Below are 16565 nucleotides of genomic sequence, written 5' to 3'. Positions count from 1 at the left end.
TAGAAAATTCTTCCTAATGTCTAGACGGAAACTCTTGATTTAATTTCAACCCACTGATTCTGGTCTAACCTTCTGAAAACAACTCAGCACCCTGCTCTATATGACAGCCCTTCAAGTACTTGAAGATGGTTATCATATCCCCTCTCAGTCTTCTCCTCTTCAAGCTAAACATACCCAGCTCCTTCAACCTTTCCTCATAGGACGATCTCCAGACCCTTCACCATCTTTGTTGCCCTCCTCTGGACACGTTCCAGCTTGTCTACATCCTTCTTAAATTGCGGTGCCCAAAACTGAACACAGTACTCTAGGTGAGATCTAACCAGAGCAGAGTAAAGCAATACCATCACTTCGAATGATCTGGACACTCTACTTCTGTTGATACAGCCCAAGATCGCATTTGTTTTTTTTAGCTACAGCATCACACTGCTGACTCATGTTCATGTTCCACTAGTCACTCTTCTCCAAGTGGATGAGGAACCATTAACAAGCACTCTTTGGGTGCGATCTGTCAACCAGTTACAGATCCACCTAACAGTAATAGGATCTAAACCACATTTTCTCAATTTGTCAACTACCTGCTACCACTGTTTTTAACTGGAGATGCTGGAGATTGAATTGGTGACCTTCTGCATGCCTAGGACGCACTCTACCACTGAGCGAAAACCCCTCCCCAACAACGCGCTTAGGTTCTGAGAAATTCGGCGGCACCGATGTGTCAGAGGCCACTCAGGCCTGGCTAGGAGAGTGGCAACCTCACCCAGCCTGCCCGCACATGCCACCGCATACCTAGAGAGCCTTTCCCAACCAATTAAATCCCAGATTGGCTCTGTGATCCGCCCTCCACAGCAGATCCCCCAAACCATCTCCATGCTTTGAGTGCATTCATCTACCTTGTAATGACTGAATTTTTGAAATAAGTACAATACTGCTGAGTACTGTCTACAAACATGTAGTAAAACTGATTTTACAAGTTTTAAAAAAGAAACTATTTGGGGGTCTTTGAACCAATGCAACACAAAGGTATGCTTGGCTCTGTCTGACTTTAAAGTTTGGAAAGAGGGAAGAAGAGGGAGAACCAGAGAGAGGTCAACCACCCCTCTGAATAACCGGCAAGGCCACAAGAATTTGCTTGATCTCAAGCTGGCCAACACCAGACTCCCCTCCCCAAACATGCCGCAAGCAGACGTTCTTTCCACAAGCAGAGTTAAAGCTAGTTTTCCTGATCTTCCAGACTGGTGCCAGAAAATAAACGTTCTTGTAAGTAAGTATCAAGCTGGGTTGAAGAGGGGAAGCTATCATCTGGGCATTGATTCAAGTTCTGCAACTGTTACCGTTCTGGCAGATGGAGTTTTGCCAGGTTTTCAAAGCACAGAAAGGAAAACAGCCTTCCACCCCCAGACAGGGCAAGAAACGGGCAGTTACCATTTCAAAAATTAAAGCCCTTCATTGAAAGCCTTCAATTCACATCAATTTGCAGAATTTTTATTTATTTAGCTTCATTTTTACCCTGCCGTTCTCCCCAGTGAGAACCCAGAGGCTTACATCCTTCTTTCTTCCATTTTATCCTCACAACAACCCTGTGAAGTAGGTTAGGTTGAGAGTGACTGACTGGCCCAAGGTTATCCCAGCAAACTTCCACGGCAGAGCAGGGAATCAAACCTGGGTCACCCAGATCCTAGTCTGCTACTCTAGACACCACACTGGCTCGGTTGAACACAGTGAGATTTGAAAAGTCAGAAGCCTATGGCTTCTCTGAGGCCTAGAAACTTAGCAGAGATACTCAGGATTTGATAGACGCCTGCATACCACACAAAAGCAACTCTGGGTCACAGGGTCGGTAGGTCTTACCCACCCATTTAAGACAGCGGCTGATGATGTCAGCAATAATTAGATCCACCCTGAGCAGATCCCTCTAAGCCTGTTGCACCTTAGTCATTACAAGCATTAAGATGCGCTGCCCCCAAGCCGCAAGCGACACAAAACTACAGGGCACAGGAATGTCACACGCTGTTCAAATATTGGCACTGGCACGTGACGCATGGAACCAGAGAGGGATGTAACGCTCTCCCTTCCTCGACCTTGTCAAAACCTGCATGGGGACAAATGTTCCTTCCAAATTGCAGGGGATTCTGAAGCCTTGTTCCCAATTATGCCAAATTTTATATTCGCTGCAAACATGAGGTGTCTAATTTTCCAATTCAGAACGGTTATAGCGAATGAGGATATGCATAAGGACAAGTCCATTATTCTGCTTCACACATGACTGGAGATTTGAAGCAGAGTTTTCCTAGTCTGAAACTCTTATCATCACACATGATCTTGGGCAAACCCTGGCCATCAGAAGTCACTCAATGCCCGTTGGTGCAATATGAGGAAAGAACACACATTAATGGAAACATTTCCCCTGCAGAAACAGCTCTGATAGAACCGAAATGGCAGAGTCAGGTTTTAAAAGGAATGACTCTATCAGGAATAGGACTTTTGTCTAAGTTTAATTCTCACAGGCCATGTTGCTGCAAGAAGTATCCCAGGCCACTGAGAGCTATAAAGGATACTTCCAGCTGGAGGGCTGGATCCCCCCCACCCAATATATTCCTCCCGCAAAAGACTTCCACCAACACAAGAAGCTCATGGGATTGGAGGAGCTGTTTAGAACCAAGCCCACATCCCTATCTAACCGTACAAACTATCTTCAGGCCCTATATTTCTCCAGGCAGTCAGAAGACAAGCTAAATATGTAACAATAAGTAGAAAAGCCGTCTAGTAAAACAAGTAAAACTGACAGTTAAAATAAAAAAGCAAGTGCCTGTCTTCTAAATAGTTCTCTCTCTCTTTTTTAAAGGGATGTTCTTTGACGTTGATCAAGCCAGGATATTTCAGGACGCTTAAGAGGGGGAAATCACCGTTCCACAACCCGAAAGCAGGAAGCTGAAGGGAGACTGGATCTCCCTTACAGGACTGTTGTAAGGATTACTGAAAGACTGTGCAAGTCAGTGCTCAGAACAGTACAAAAACCTCACAGAAATACTATGTTATGGTCCTCCCCCTCCACCACCACCCTTTCTCATGTCCCAAAGACAGCCACAGGCTCAACCTAGGGTTGCCAACCTCCCGGTGGCCCCTGGAGATCTCCCACTATTACAACATCTCCAGACGACCTTAGAGAAAATGGCTGCTTTGGAGGGTGGACATTGTATCATGCTGAAGTTCCTCCTTCCCCAAACCCCACCCTCCCCAGGCTCCACCCCTAAAATTTCCAGGTATTTCCCAACCCAGAGCTGACAACCCTAGCTCTGCCCAATTTCCTTTGATCTGCCCCAGACTACTGATGGTAGAGGGAGAGGACTTTGGAAGCTATTGCTCTGTTGCACTCATTTCTCTCTGGTGGAACCAGACAAGAGGCCATTCAACACACCAAGCAAAATCATGCAATAAAGCTTTTTCTGAACTGCACTGTCATAGGCTGAGGTGGGAGGCGCAGGGAGAAAGGTTCCTAACCTTAGCCTTTCCCCTGACCTACTGGCTGCCGTCCAGGAAGGAGGTGCATTTGAACATGCAGACTGCTTTAAGTATTTGATTTCTAGAGACTGCAGAAAACAGGAGGGGAGGGCGGGAGGGTGGAAAAGGGAAGGCACGCTCTGTGCAACACACCCCGGAATAGACAGAGGAGTTTGCTGAGGCATGGGAGCCATATGCTATTAACTGAACTCTCCCATAAAAATAGCTGCAGTGCCACGTCACAGAGACAAGGTGGATCAGAAGCTCGCAGCCAGGTGTAGCAGGCGGCACCATGCTACCGTTGGGGTTTTTAAGAGACTGTCCCTCCTCCCCCTTCTCCGGAAATGTTACAGGAACAGGCGTTTGGAAAAGAGACACCAGTATTCCCCCCGCTACGCCAGAAACATGGGAAAGTCATTAGCTGGGTCTTGGCTTGGCAGCACAAATAAGTCTAGCAGCTACCTCTTTAGGGTCTTGATTTCAAGCCCAGCTCTTGGGGAGAGGGGGGAATAAAAATGCAAATGCTCAGTTTTGGTTACAGACATTCAACCGATAGGCGACTCACTCTGTTTGGAAAAACAGTTCCTCTGAGCCTCAAAGTTCCCCCGGCCTCCTGCATTCTTTGCTCAGCTCTAAGGAACAGCATGCCGTTAAGACAATTAAAAAAAACAGCAGATGGCTGCCTCGAACTGGCTTCTCACCCAACAAATAAAGTCCCAAACAAATGTCAACATTCTCCTGCCGATCCAAACACACAAGCATCCTAAGCATTCTGTCGCCCCCTCGGGTCTCAGAGTTACTCCACAAGAGGACGACAAGGCTGGGGTGTTTGCACTCCAGAAAAGTCCTAAGGTGCCAACAAGAACTTGTAAGTCATGGCAAGAGGAGTCAGGAAGAGACAGGAAGAGGACAGGAAGAGCAGTCTGCATGATAGATTAATATGGGTATGGAAGTTGAAAGACAACACCAACAAAATCAGCAATCAGGGAAAGGGGCCTGTTGCTACAAGGCTGTTATAAATTTAAAGCAAATTCAATCCCTGGCATATTCCTTTCTAATTATTGTTGATAAGACTGTTGCTATGTTTGCATCTCATGCTCAGTTGTGCTCACGGGACCCAGGTTTGCATCTCGTGGACCAGTTCTGCTAAATTCACCTTCCACCAGCACAAGTGTGAGCCTCTCACTTCAGGGAAGGGGTTACCATGAGCCAAACAGACCCATGATATCTAACCCCCCTAGAAGTCAGTATTGCTAACTCCTTACTACAAAAGGGTCAGGGGGAGGGGCTGAGAAAAACTGGCTCCTCCTGGCCCACTTGTGGAAAAAGCAACATTTCAATCATGCCGTTTGACTGCTCTGTCTCTCAGCCACAGTAACCACTCATGGGAAGAAAAAAATAGAGAAAACAATTTACAAAAAGATTCCGGACACGTTTTAGATCCGAGAAGTGTGTGCGTGGGGGAGGGGGGTCTGCCAGAGCTCCCAGGTTGTTTGTTTGGGTTAATCTTGCACTCTCCCCACCCACCAGATGCATGCAGACGCGCACACGTACACACATGCCTTCTGAGACTAGGCAAACTGGAAGCCTTGCTACAGTAACAGCACATGCAGATCGAGAATCCAGCCTGCCCTGAACAAATATTTCCACATCGCAGGCCGCAGAGACAGGAGGCAAAACCCTGGCAGCCCAGCGGGAGGCAGAGAACAATACTTGTCAGTAGTACTGGATGTGACAGCTGACCTCAGGGATGTGGCTTAGCCACTACCACCATCTTCGTCAGCTGGGGGAGTTTCTCAACTCATGTCCGACAAATCCGATGCAATGAAGCCGGCTTCGTTACAGAGGCAATGAAAATGCTTTCCAAAAAAATTTTTAAAGCAAGAAACCCACATTAAATCCAGCAACTGTTTACAAGAGACACTGCAGGTAATGGTTCACAAAAGTTCACCCTAAAGGGAGAAGGCAAAAGTTTATACAAGGTGGGGAAGAGATGTTTCTCACACGGTTTACTGGCCACAGAGCATGGGGAAGGGAGGGGAGATGTTTCCCCAAAGTGACAGTCACCCATAAAGCAATCAATCATGCGTAGAGGACTAACTTGTGGGGGAGTTATGTCTACAGTGAGCCATCTGTAATTTTAAAATGGTTCCCTGGGACAGGGGTGAGCAGTTACTTCTCCATCTGGCTCACACCCCCCCCAGGATGAATCAGTCAAGGGAGAATGCCAAGAGCAAGGACTGGCAAGGCAGGCTCTTCCCAGGCAATGCCAGGCTGCCCCACCCAGCCTCTTCCTGCCCCGCCACTGCTCCTCAGCCACACCTCCACCAAGGCCCCTCCTTCCCCTCTCTGCTGCCAGCACAGGAGGCTTTTGAGCACAAGGCCTAGAAAAGGAGGTTGACCCCCCCCCTGCCAGCCTCTATGAGAACGGACACTGCCCTTCTGGCACGGCAAGGTCAGGTCACCCTCCTCAAGGGTCCAAGCAGAGGGACAGCTAGAGAAATCACCATTTCTCCACACTACTCCCCCCAGCAGTCCCATTAATCTCCAAGCACAGCCCACTTCCCTCCATGTGCTTGGTTCAGTCCTACTCCAGGCCACACAAAGCACTCCCACCCCATGGATCCTGCCCTTTCCCCTTCAGATCAGAAGTCTCTGCTCCAGATGGGCCCCCTGATATCCAGCAGTGCCCCGGAAAACTCCCCCAACCCTCAGGGCTGCCCCCCAACCGTGAACATTCCCCAAGCCTTATCTGGACCCCTCTCTGTCCCCCTTCCTAAACTGGCACATTCCCTTCAGACGCACCCTTTCCCAGTCCTCCAGGCTCATCCATCCCACACAATCCCCACCCTGATCTGGCTGATCCCGGTGACCTCTTACAATTGCTAGGCTCTCCCACAGCCTAGGAGTGGTGCCTCAGTCCAACCAACCCCCCCCCCACCTTAACAGAATCTCTCACCTCTCAAAAGCCCTCCAAGGCTGACTTTGTGGCTCTACCCTACACGTGTCCATCCCAGGACACCCTCTCACACCTTGAAGCCTCCATGAGCTACTTGCCAGTCATAGCTGCAGGGCCACCTTAAAGACTCAGGACGTTTTATTTCAATGGGAGCTTCCCTGGGTCACACCTCATTCCTTCAGACACGAGGCCAAGGCATGCTGACTCAAGAGTCAGGGCTACTGGATACGGTGGGCCTTATTCTTGAGTAAGCACACACAGGATTGCGGTGTAAGGGACCCATGACCAACAAGGCACCAGAAGATTTTGCTTCTATATATATGTGTGTGTGTGTGTGTGTATATATATATATATTACACACACACACTCTACCTAGGCTCTTTGTTAAGCAGCCTCCACTGCAATAGGGCCAATCCAAACAACCTCATGCTCCCTCAGCTCCATAACTGCCCCCCAAACTCAAGATTACCTCCCCAGAAGCACAACTCCTCTTCAGCCTTTCCCACGTGTAACCTTCCTCCCTTTCAAGGGGCCTCATTATTCGGATCACAGACCTTCCTTCTCCCCACCCCACTAGGTTTATAAAATCACAAAACTTCCCCCCTTTTCAACCAACCCACTCCAAAAGTTATGGAAGACTCTATGTACTTTGTATTCTTAAAGATAAGGGAGTTTAATCCTGCGTGAATCAGGCACCCCCGCCCCACCAGCAGCTTTTGACCTGGGAAAGTCGTCTTTCCCTTCCCAGCTTAATGAGGGGGGCAGGAATCAGCCAGCCAAGATGTCTGTCCCCCCCCACACACACCTTTCCCGCCCACAAAACCACCAACAGATCTGTCAAGTTTCACAAGAAGCCCCCCCCCTCCCCGAAAAAACTTTAGGGGTTTTTTTTTTACGTTCTCTCGTTGCAACCCACAAAACGACCCTGTAAGGTAGGCCAGCGCCCTCCAGTATAATGTAATTAGGAGAGAACATGAGTTCCGTGGCCTGAATTGGGGGGCCCCACGGAAGGGAGGAAGGCTGAAGAGGGGTGTGTGCTTGTGGGGCTTGTTTTGGGTTCGAGGGCCAGTTATGGAGCTGAGGGAGCATGAGACGCGGGGGGGGGGGTTGGTTGCTACCACCCTTACAACGGCCCTGTAAGGTAGGCCAGTAGAATCCCCCTCTCCCTATAATGGACCTTGACAGGGAGAACCTGAGGTGAACGAGGGGGGGAGGGGGGGGAGGGGAGGGGGGGAGGGGGGGGAGGGGAGGGGGGCTGCTCAGAGAGGGCCGGCCTTGCACCGGGGACCCCAACAGGAGGAGGCGGCGGCGGCGGCGCTCTGCCCATGCCCTCCTCCTCCTCCTCCGCCCCAGCGCTCTGCCCATGCCCGGGGCGGCCTTCCCCTCGGGCCGGCGCGCGCTCACCTTGCGCTGCTGCTTCTCCCAGGCGGGGTCGAGGAGGAGGTCGCGGTCCCAGTCGTCCTCCTGAGCCATGTAGTCGCCGATGCCGGGCCCGTTGCCCCCGTACTGGTACGTCGGCTGGCCAGCGGTGTGGTAATCTACCATCGCTCCCTCGCGGGCTCCGTGCGGCGGGGGGGGGGGCGCGGCGGCGCTGTCGGAGGGAGGGAGGCGAGGCGGGGAAGGAGGAGCACGCAGCTCCCAGCGAGGCGGCGGCTCCGACCGACTGACGACGACTGGCGCGGCCGCTGCCTAGGGGCGCCACTGCGCCTGCGCACACTCAGCGACACGCCCCCTCCGGCGCCCTACAGCGCATGCGCCAGTGGCTAACGGCCGGCCCACAGCTGTTAAAAAAAAAAGCAACCGACCCGGGAGGGGGGAGAGTTAAAAGACTGCGCACGCGCAAGGATCGGACCACTGGTGGGGAAGGGGAGCGAATCCCGCCCCCCTTCAGCGTTACATAGTGACTCATCCGCCTGTCTTCTCAGTGCGCCAGCGCAGATTATTCCCGCTTTGCCTCGTCCTCACTAGGCGCGCGTGCGCCGTTCTCTTCCCCCCGGGGAGGGGGCGGCTTTCTGGTATTGCGCATGCGCGAGTGGTCCTCGTGCTTCTTGAAGGGCGATGTAAATATCATTAATATGATACTAATTAATATTCATATGTTGATATATGATTACCTGATCTGTTGATTTGTTAAGACCACTCTTCATTAATATCGGTAGTAATTAATATTAATGTGTTGACATTACAAGCTGCTCACTTGTTTGTTACTATTAACCTTAACATATTAAAATATGCTAATATATCAGAAAAGCATGGTCAACATCAATAGCAATCTTAAGACGAATTACCACTGGCGAATTGATACCAAGTGTCAATATGTAGTAATAGTAATCTTGTACCCACTTTTACTTAGCTGTAATTATAATAATGCTAAATATTAATACCAGCCTCAATATTACCCGCAATGGTAATACTTGATGGTAATACTTATGAATGCACATACTCTGGAATACTGAAGTCCAGGGTTGTTGTCTTATTGAACTGCATGTGCCACATTAGGTTTTGTGCTAGTTTCCTTGTGTAGAACCACACCCAGGGTGTGTCATCTAGATATTATTTCTGGTTTAATTGCGTAATTATTACAGTTCACTGGGGCTATAGGTGAAAACACCAGGAATAGTCATGCCATTACACTTGTTCAACAACTCTTTGTTCTTGTGCGCATGAACAAAGATTCTCATTTTTTTAAATCAAATGCTGGGTTCTGCATATGGAAGCTGCCTTTCTCCTCTACAGTGTAGTAACTATAAAATGTGAGCACTGAGCGCTAACACCCAGTGATACTGTGATAAGATGCCAACATACTCCTGTGGGCCTGGAATTGCCAGGATTCTGCAAGAACCCTGTTACAGCACTGTAAAATAGGGACAGAATGCTCGTTTAGGAAGAGGAGGTTGCTCACTGTGTCTCTGCATGCTTTACTGCTCTGACTTTCCCAATCAGATCCCTCCTCATGGGGTGCAATTTTGGCTCAATTGCTTCTGATGCAGAATTACCCCCCTGTGATGAGCTTGGGATGGGGTGCAGAGGGGAAACTGGATAGTATCTTTTCAGGGAGGCATAAGAGCACCACCGGTTTCAGTTAAAAAAACGATACCTCAGAGATGCATGATAATCGGTTGTACAAGGCTTGGTGTTGTAGGCTTGGGCTGATCCCACTGTTTTGTGTGAGGACCCATTCTGCATTTTGTTAATTGCAGTAGCAGGCACACGGAAGGCCAATTTGAAATGCCTTTTCCCATCATCAGCAGGATTTATTTATTTTCCTCCTTCTCCAGGTGACCCCCACAGGAAAGCAGCCACAAGCATTTTGCTCAGTTCCTGCCTTCCCAGCACCCAAGCAGATCACACGGTGCCTTAATTCAGAAAGAAAAATAAGCACCCATGACTGGTACTCGCTTCAGATTCTCAGTGCCAGGCTGGAGCGAGAATTTGGAAAAGAGAAGCCTCCACGAGTTGCTTCGTAGCCACAGCTTCCTTAACATGTAACCTCAGTTTTGTATCAAGAAAGGAAGTGGTTGCATCCTCTGTCCATCAGCGTGATGGATAGTCGTAGCCCAAGATGTGGTCTGCCAGCTCTGAATTTTGGCACAGGCCCTGTTCTTTAATGGCTTCACATAGAGAAGGTCCGGCTTCCTTCCTCGTGTCAAGCGGATCTCATGCAGCCTTTAAATGCAGAGGGACTCAACGGGGCGGGGGGGACAAAAGAGGGGACCATCTTATGGGTATGAATGCAACACCCAAGGAAGAAGCTGCTGTTGGAGGCCTGTAGCAAGATCATGTGGAGCGCAATCAATTCCAGTGGGTAGACAGGTCAATCTATGCTATAATAATTATGACACCTAATTGTTATGACACCTAATGTTCTGAACACTGCAGATACATTATTAGCAATTTTTCTCCAAGCCAGATTGGATACAGATCCTGGAGGGGTTTTTTTTTGGCCATCTTATGGGGATGGAGTAGGGGTCACTGGGGGTGTGAGGGGGAGGTAGTTATGAATTTCCTGCATTATGCAGGGGGTTGGACTAGATGACTCTGGTGGTCCCTTCCAACTAGGGTTGCCCTCTTTGCCACCGGTGGGAGATTTTAGGGGCGTAGCCTGAGGAGGGCAGGATTTGGGAGGGGAGGGACTTCAAGGTCATAGAGTCCAATTGCCAAAGTAGCCATTTTTCTCCAGGTGATCTGATCTCTATCGGCTGGAGATCAGTTCAATTAGCACGAGATCTCCTGCTACTACCTGGCAGTTGGCAACCCTACTTCCAACTCTATGTATCTATGACTATCCTGGTAATCCTTACAACCACCCCATAAGGTTGACCAAGATTGTTATTTCCCTGTTATGCAGCTGAGGCTATTGAGTTACCTAAGGCCACCTCATGACTTTAAGGATAAGGCATGATTTGAACCAGAGACTTTGTGGCTCGCAGCTCATGCATTAGCTTTTATAATTGGTATAATTATTACTATGAACTTGCTAAATGCCCTCACAATACTGCTACAGGGTAGGTTATTGTCAATCTCTTCTTCCAGATGGGAAACTGAGGCTGCAATAAAGTAATTTCCAAAAGGCTACAGTGATACCACGGCAGGCCAGGGACGGACATCAGAGTTTTCCAGAAATAGATCTTGCTTTCTTGGATCTTGACTGTAATGGTCAGCTACGGTAGGTGTGAGCAACAGCAGCTCCAGCAACTTCTAAACCATATGTAAAGCATTTGCAGGCAATTCCCCAAGACCACAGCAAAAAAATTCTAGAGGAAAATGCCAAAGTATTTTGTTGTTGAGGACACATAGCGATGAATGCTGTATTCAGACAATTCCTTCAGCCCTCCGAAGCAACTGTATTGAACACGCACAAAATGAAAAGAAAGCAGGAGGGGTGCCATTAGGTAGCAAGCCCCAGCCACCCTTGACACAGATATGCCATACATAGGAATAGATTTCCCCCTTCCTGACAGGATGTATGTTCAGTACAGCTGCACTGGAGTGCAGAAGAAATCAAATCTTCAAAGCAGCTACCCACATGATAGCCACTGGAAGAGAACATTGACCGCTAAAGAACAGGCATAAGAACATCAGAAAAGCCCTGCTGGATCAGACCCAGGCCCATCAAGTCCAGCAGTCTGTTCACACAGTGGCCAACCAGGTGCCTCTAGGAAGCCCCCAAACAAGACGACTGCAGCAGCACCATCCTGCCTGTCTTCCACAGCACCTAATACAATAGGAATGCTCCTCTGATCCTGGAGAGAATGGATATCCACCATGACTAGTATTCATTTGACGAGGAGCCATGAATAGCCCTCTCCTCCATGAACATGTCCACTCCCCTCTTAAAGCCCTACAAGTTGGCAGCCATCACCACATCCTGGGGCAGGGAGTTCCACAATTTAACTGTGTGTTGTGTGGAGACTGTGAATGGCGGCCCCCTGCACAGCCTTGCTGAGGAGTCGCTGCCCTGTTTCCTCATCTGTACAAAGCTGGGGCTGGCAATGAGGGTCAGCAGGGTCAAGTATCTGCTAAGGCCCAGGAAAGGGCTCGCCATCAAGCTAAGTCACTTGATTCATCTATCCCCTTTCGGAATGGGGGGTGAGAGGGAGTATGGCTCTCTCTTGTAATAGCTTTCAGACACCCCCCCCCCCAGTAGGAAGTGGGAGATCATGCCAGATGGAACCCAAAAGGGGCATGAAAGAGTCTTACTTCACTGCCTCCTCCAAGAGTATTTTTTAATGTGTCCCTATGCCTATATATGGCCGGGGGGGGGGGGCTGGTAGACACTGCAGGGTGCTTTGGCCAGGACTTTCCAAAACCTGCAGCCAGCCTGCACCAAACAGAAGGTGTGTTATTCAGATGAAGCATCTCTTCTCTTAGAGGTAGACATGCAAAGCAAATGAGGGTCTTTCAGCAGGATTTTCCACGTGCTCCTTTCTAAATATGTGCTGAAATTGCTCTAAACTGTCTCCGACACATCCAACGGTAAGTTGAGCGCCCCCAGGAGACTTTCCAAAATAGCAGGCTGGTGTAGACGATCCTGCAGTAAGAACCAATTAGTTCTGTACACCTGGCCAGAGGCTGACGGCTAAAGCAGCACATTCCTTTTATCGAAAGCATTCCAGTCTGCATAATCATGCGACCCTTGGATCCAATGACTCTCCAAGGGACAACTTTCCAGAGATCTGAGCATTCAGCAAGCCTGTCTAATGGCATACACAAGGAACTGTAGCCCACAAACAACTTAAGAGGTGAATAAATTAGACCTACATTAGAAGCTTTTCATGCATAGTGCTTTAGGAAAAATGGGAACATCCAACTTAGGAATGGGGTGCGCCCAGATCGTTTTATACTCGGTGCAAAGGACAACAACAAATAATCAGAATTCTGCAATGAAGTAGCCATGGCTTTGTGCCAAGTAAAGCTGAATTATGAATGTAACTTGTGTACATTATGCAAATGAAGCACAATTTGCCTTTAGTTTGAACAATGTATTCTGATAGCTAAAGGGAAGAGCAAGACCAATGTGGGGCATTCCGTTGCTCCTGACAACAGGAAATCCTGCTTGGTTCCCCGTCCCTCCAAATTTCATTACACATCGCCCAAAGCTATTCATGCCCCAAGTCTTAGGGGCAGGGCCCCCCAACGTGGTGCCCACGGGCATCGTGGTGATGGCTCAAGCCTTGTCTGGTCGCCACCAAGTGTTTGAGAAAGTGGGCCAGGCCCAGTGAGGCATCTGGTTGGCTGTACAGATTTTCAAAAACATTGCTTTAGCATCAGCTGCCACCACAGCACAAGGAGCTTCACTGTGTGACTGAAGGTAAGCGATGGCAGCCATTTGTTCTGCCTATTGTGGGAGCCATTTTATGGCTGCACCTATTACACTGTAGTAGAATTCCAAAAGTGCCTTGCAGGCTGGAAACGTTTAGGGCTGAAAACTTTATGTTCACTTTTTTCAGTGATGCCAAGATCTGGCTTCTGAGGAATTAAAATTAGCTCCCACTTATTGCAGAGAGGATTGAAGGAAAGTTGAGCAGGCTTTCCAGACAGGACTTTAGTGTGACATCTTTCTGAAATTAAGCCTTGGCTTCTAGTGCCTGATATCTCCTTGGGATGTGGTATCAGTGTCCTAGCCCTCTCTTCTGTTCTTGTGCCATCCGTTTCTGGACGAAGGAGTACCTCCTCGGGTGGCTGGTCTTTATCATTTGCATTCCTTGGTGACTCTAGCTGGGCGTTGTCACCCTCTGGCCAGCAGCCATTCTGCCTGCCAACACATCAAGCCAGTATTGTGCGTGCACGTCACCCAGCCCTTCCCCAAGAGAAGATGGTACAAATGCCAACCCCGTGACATAACCCTCCTGTTTATTTCTCCCTTCAAGGGCCGCACCAGAGGCAAGAACCGCCCCAGGTGGAGCTGTGGCAAGCTCACATGGAATGCGTGCCATAGAATTCCCACCCAGAGTCATTCAACACAGAAGCCAAGAGCCGATGAATGAGGAACAGGATCCCCCGACTTCCTTGGGCGACAGTTCCTGCTGACGTCACCTTTGCTAGCGGGGTTAAGACTCCCAAGACAACTGTAAGTGGTGGCAGGAAGCATCTCCAACGGTTTGCAAAGGGTGATTCAGCAGCACAACACCTGTCTGATGTACAGTTCATATGTGCTTTATTATATCGGAGTATGTTCTTCTTAAAGCAGGATCCGGTCCAGCACCATCACGGAAGGATACACCAGAGCTCTCCTTCACACTGCTCAGGAACAGAGCGATAGAGAAAGCCTGGCCTTCAGCCCAGCCCAACCTCATCAGATCCCAGAAGCTAAGCCATCAGCCCTGGTCAATACTTGGAGGGGAGACCACCGAGCAAGTCCAGGGTCACTCTGCAGAAACAGGCAATGGCAAACCACCTCTGATCATCTCTTGCCTTGAAAACCCCATGAGAGGTTGCCATAAGCCAGTTGTGAGTTGACGGCACTTTATTCACACAAACAACAGCCACAACGCCCACTGTTTCTCTGTGGATGCAGCTTGGTGCTGTGCTAGCCCCTGGCATCTGTTCGGTGAACCCCACCCCCCACCCCCGTACTCTGCATTGGGAAATGGAGCACAAAGGCAGTTCGGTTCTCAACTAAAGGTGCCAAAAAGTAGCATATTGGGCTCATTCTCGCTTGCTCTCCAGCACATGTGGAGCAGGGATAGATTGGCCGTTGTGGCCACTAGGACTTCCCCCAGTGGGCCGACGGCCTCCCCCACAGCACCTGGGTTGGGCCACCCCAGTGGCAGAAGGGGTATACCCAGCCCTGGAAAGGTGGTGCTTGGTCCACCTGAGGCCCATGTGGGAGAGGTGGCGGCCAGCTCTTGTGGCCCGGGGGAGACAGCAGTGGCCAGCTCACCTGAGCCCAGTGTGGAGGAGACAGCAGCCAGCTGGACAGACAGGCTTTTCCTCTTGTGTCCCCTTCCTTTGTAGGGGTGGGGGCAGACAGGATGCCTCTCCCTTCTTTGAGAAGGCATGAGTGGGGTTAGGGCAAGCTGCGGGGGGGGGGGGTCTTTTCCATGACCGCTTTTTGCTCTCATTCTGTTCCTGGTACAGAGGCATACTGGGAAGGGGTGAAGCTGACCGTAGTCTAGAAACATTCACACAAAAATCCCCAGAAACACGGAACAGAAACATCTTCCTTTTTAAAAGAACCTTGTGCAGTTCCTTCCTGACATGATAAGGGGCCACCATAGGCCAACGGAGTCCAGTGACCTAGGTTGCAATACTAGCCAGCCAGCAACCTCGCAAAAAGAGGATGTACCTTAGGGCTCTGTATGTTCAAGGCTCAAAGGCAAACCACGGTTATTCCTGTGAAAGATCAGTTCTCTTCTACTGTGGAACCAGTTCACCCCCAGACCCTTCCGCTAGATCAGTGGTTCCCAAACTTTTCGGGCCACCGCCCCCTTGGTTCCACAAACTCAACCCCAGCGCCCCCTACCCTATCCAACAACACTGTTGAAGGGGCCCACCTCTAGCACCCCCTACTGCCCCCTTGCCTCTTAGTGCCCCCCTAGGTAATCCCACCGCCCCCCCAGGGGGTGGTACTGCCCACTTTGGAAACCACTGCGCTAGATGAAAGGGTTCCATGGTAGGTCTTTGGAAAGAAGACAAGTTTACAGGGAAAAGGGGTCCCGACAGGAACGAGTGCCTGAAAGCCATCCCTCCAAGTGCTCAGCCCTCTTCCCCTACAAAAGCACAGCAGCCCCCTGCGTAGATGGAGGGAGGAATGCCAGCCAGCATCTAAACACACACACACACACACCATTCTGGAATGCTCAGCATCTCAGTGGACAGGAAAGGAAAGGCTGTGACCCTGGCTGGACCACGGAGTGGAAAACAAAAGGGGGGAGGGAGAGCCCGGAGAGGAGCAAAAATGTCAACGGAATTGGTAAACGGTGAGGAGGGGAAGCCGATCCAGCGCCAACTCCAAAACAACCCAAAATGTGCTCATCTGGTTAGCGGCCAAATTCCCAGCCCTACTGGAGAATCTCGACATCTGGAGACGGGCTTTATATGGCTGCCTTCTGGAACTCGTCTTCCCTGTGCAATAGCAGAAGTGTCGGAAGCAGAACCTACGAGCCAGGCCGTCTCAGCCAGCGCAAAGCAAGATTTCTTTGGTGGGGGGGAGGGAGAGAAGTGGCTGTGTCTGATCTATGGCCATCTGGACGACGGGGAGCCATTCCAGACCGGCTGCATTCACATGGACCCAGATGAAGCAGCCTTAGGTTCTTGCACAGGGGTCTACTTTGGGGCAAGCATCTTTGCCCTATGCTTCATTCCAAACTTAACTTTTTCAGGTAATCACCCTCTGGTGTCTCCTGTGATTTCTGGAAATCAACAGCACCGATCTTGGCATGCACAAGCATGCAATACTTTCTTCCTGGCCCGACTTAACTTTCTGCCATGCAACTAGCTATTAGATGAGAGCATCTTCATGCCCTTTTCTGAGGGTGCCTGGCAAAACAGTCAGATTACCCTCCACAGCTGGCACAAGCAGAGATAAATACCCTTGCACCAAAATATAAATTGCAACAAAGCAAAACAATATGACCCCTGGTCAGCACATCAGAATAAATTGCCA

The 16565-nt window shown here is 49.8% G+C and overlaps 1 protein-coding gene across 6 annotated transcripts in view; it reads right to left on the bottom strand.

Moving 5' to 3' along the window:
* Positions 1 to 8016, bottom strand: part of ACTN4 (actinin alpha 4) — a 111567-nt gene extending 103551 nt beyond the window's left edge. For all 6 annotated transcript variants that reach the window (XM_056847585.1, XM_056847588.1, XM_056847590.1 and 3 more), the window contains exon 1: positions 7862 to 8016. In XM_056847585.1, coding sequence (XP_056703563.1) covers positions 7862 to 8002 — 141 coding nt within the window. In that variant the 5' untranslated portion in view covers positions 8003 to 8016. The remainder of the gene's footprint in view (positions 1 to 7861) is intronic.
* Between the last annotated feature and the right edge of the window lie 8549 nt (positions 8017 to 16565).

Source organism: Euleptes europaea, chromosome 3 (genome assembly GCF_029931775.1).
Source record: "Euleptes europaea isolate rEulEur1 chromosome 3, rEulEur1.hap1, whole genome shotgun sequence".
NCBI lineage: Eukaryota > Metazoa > Chordata > Lepidosauria > Squamata > Sphaerodactylidae > Euleptes > Euleptes europaea.
The sequence above is the reverse complement of the archived record's forward strand: the minus strand, read 5'-3'. Positions and strand labels throughout refer to the sequence as shown.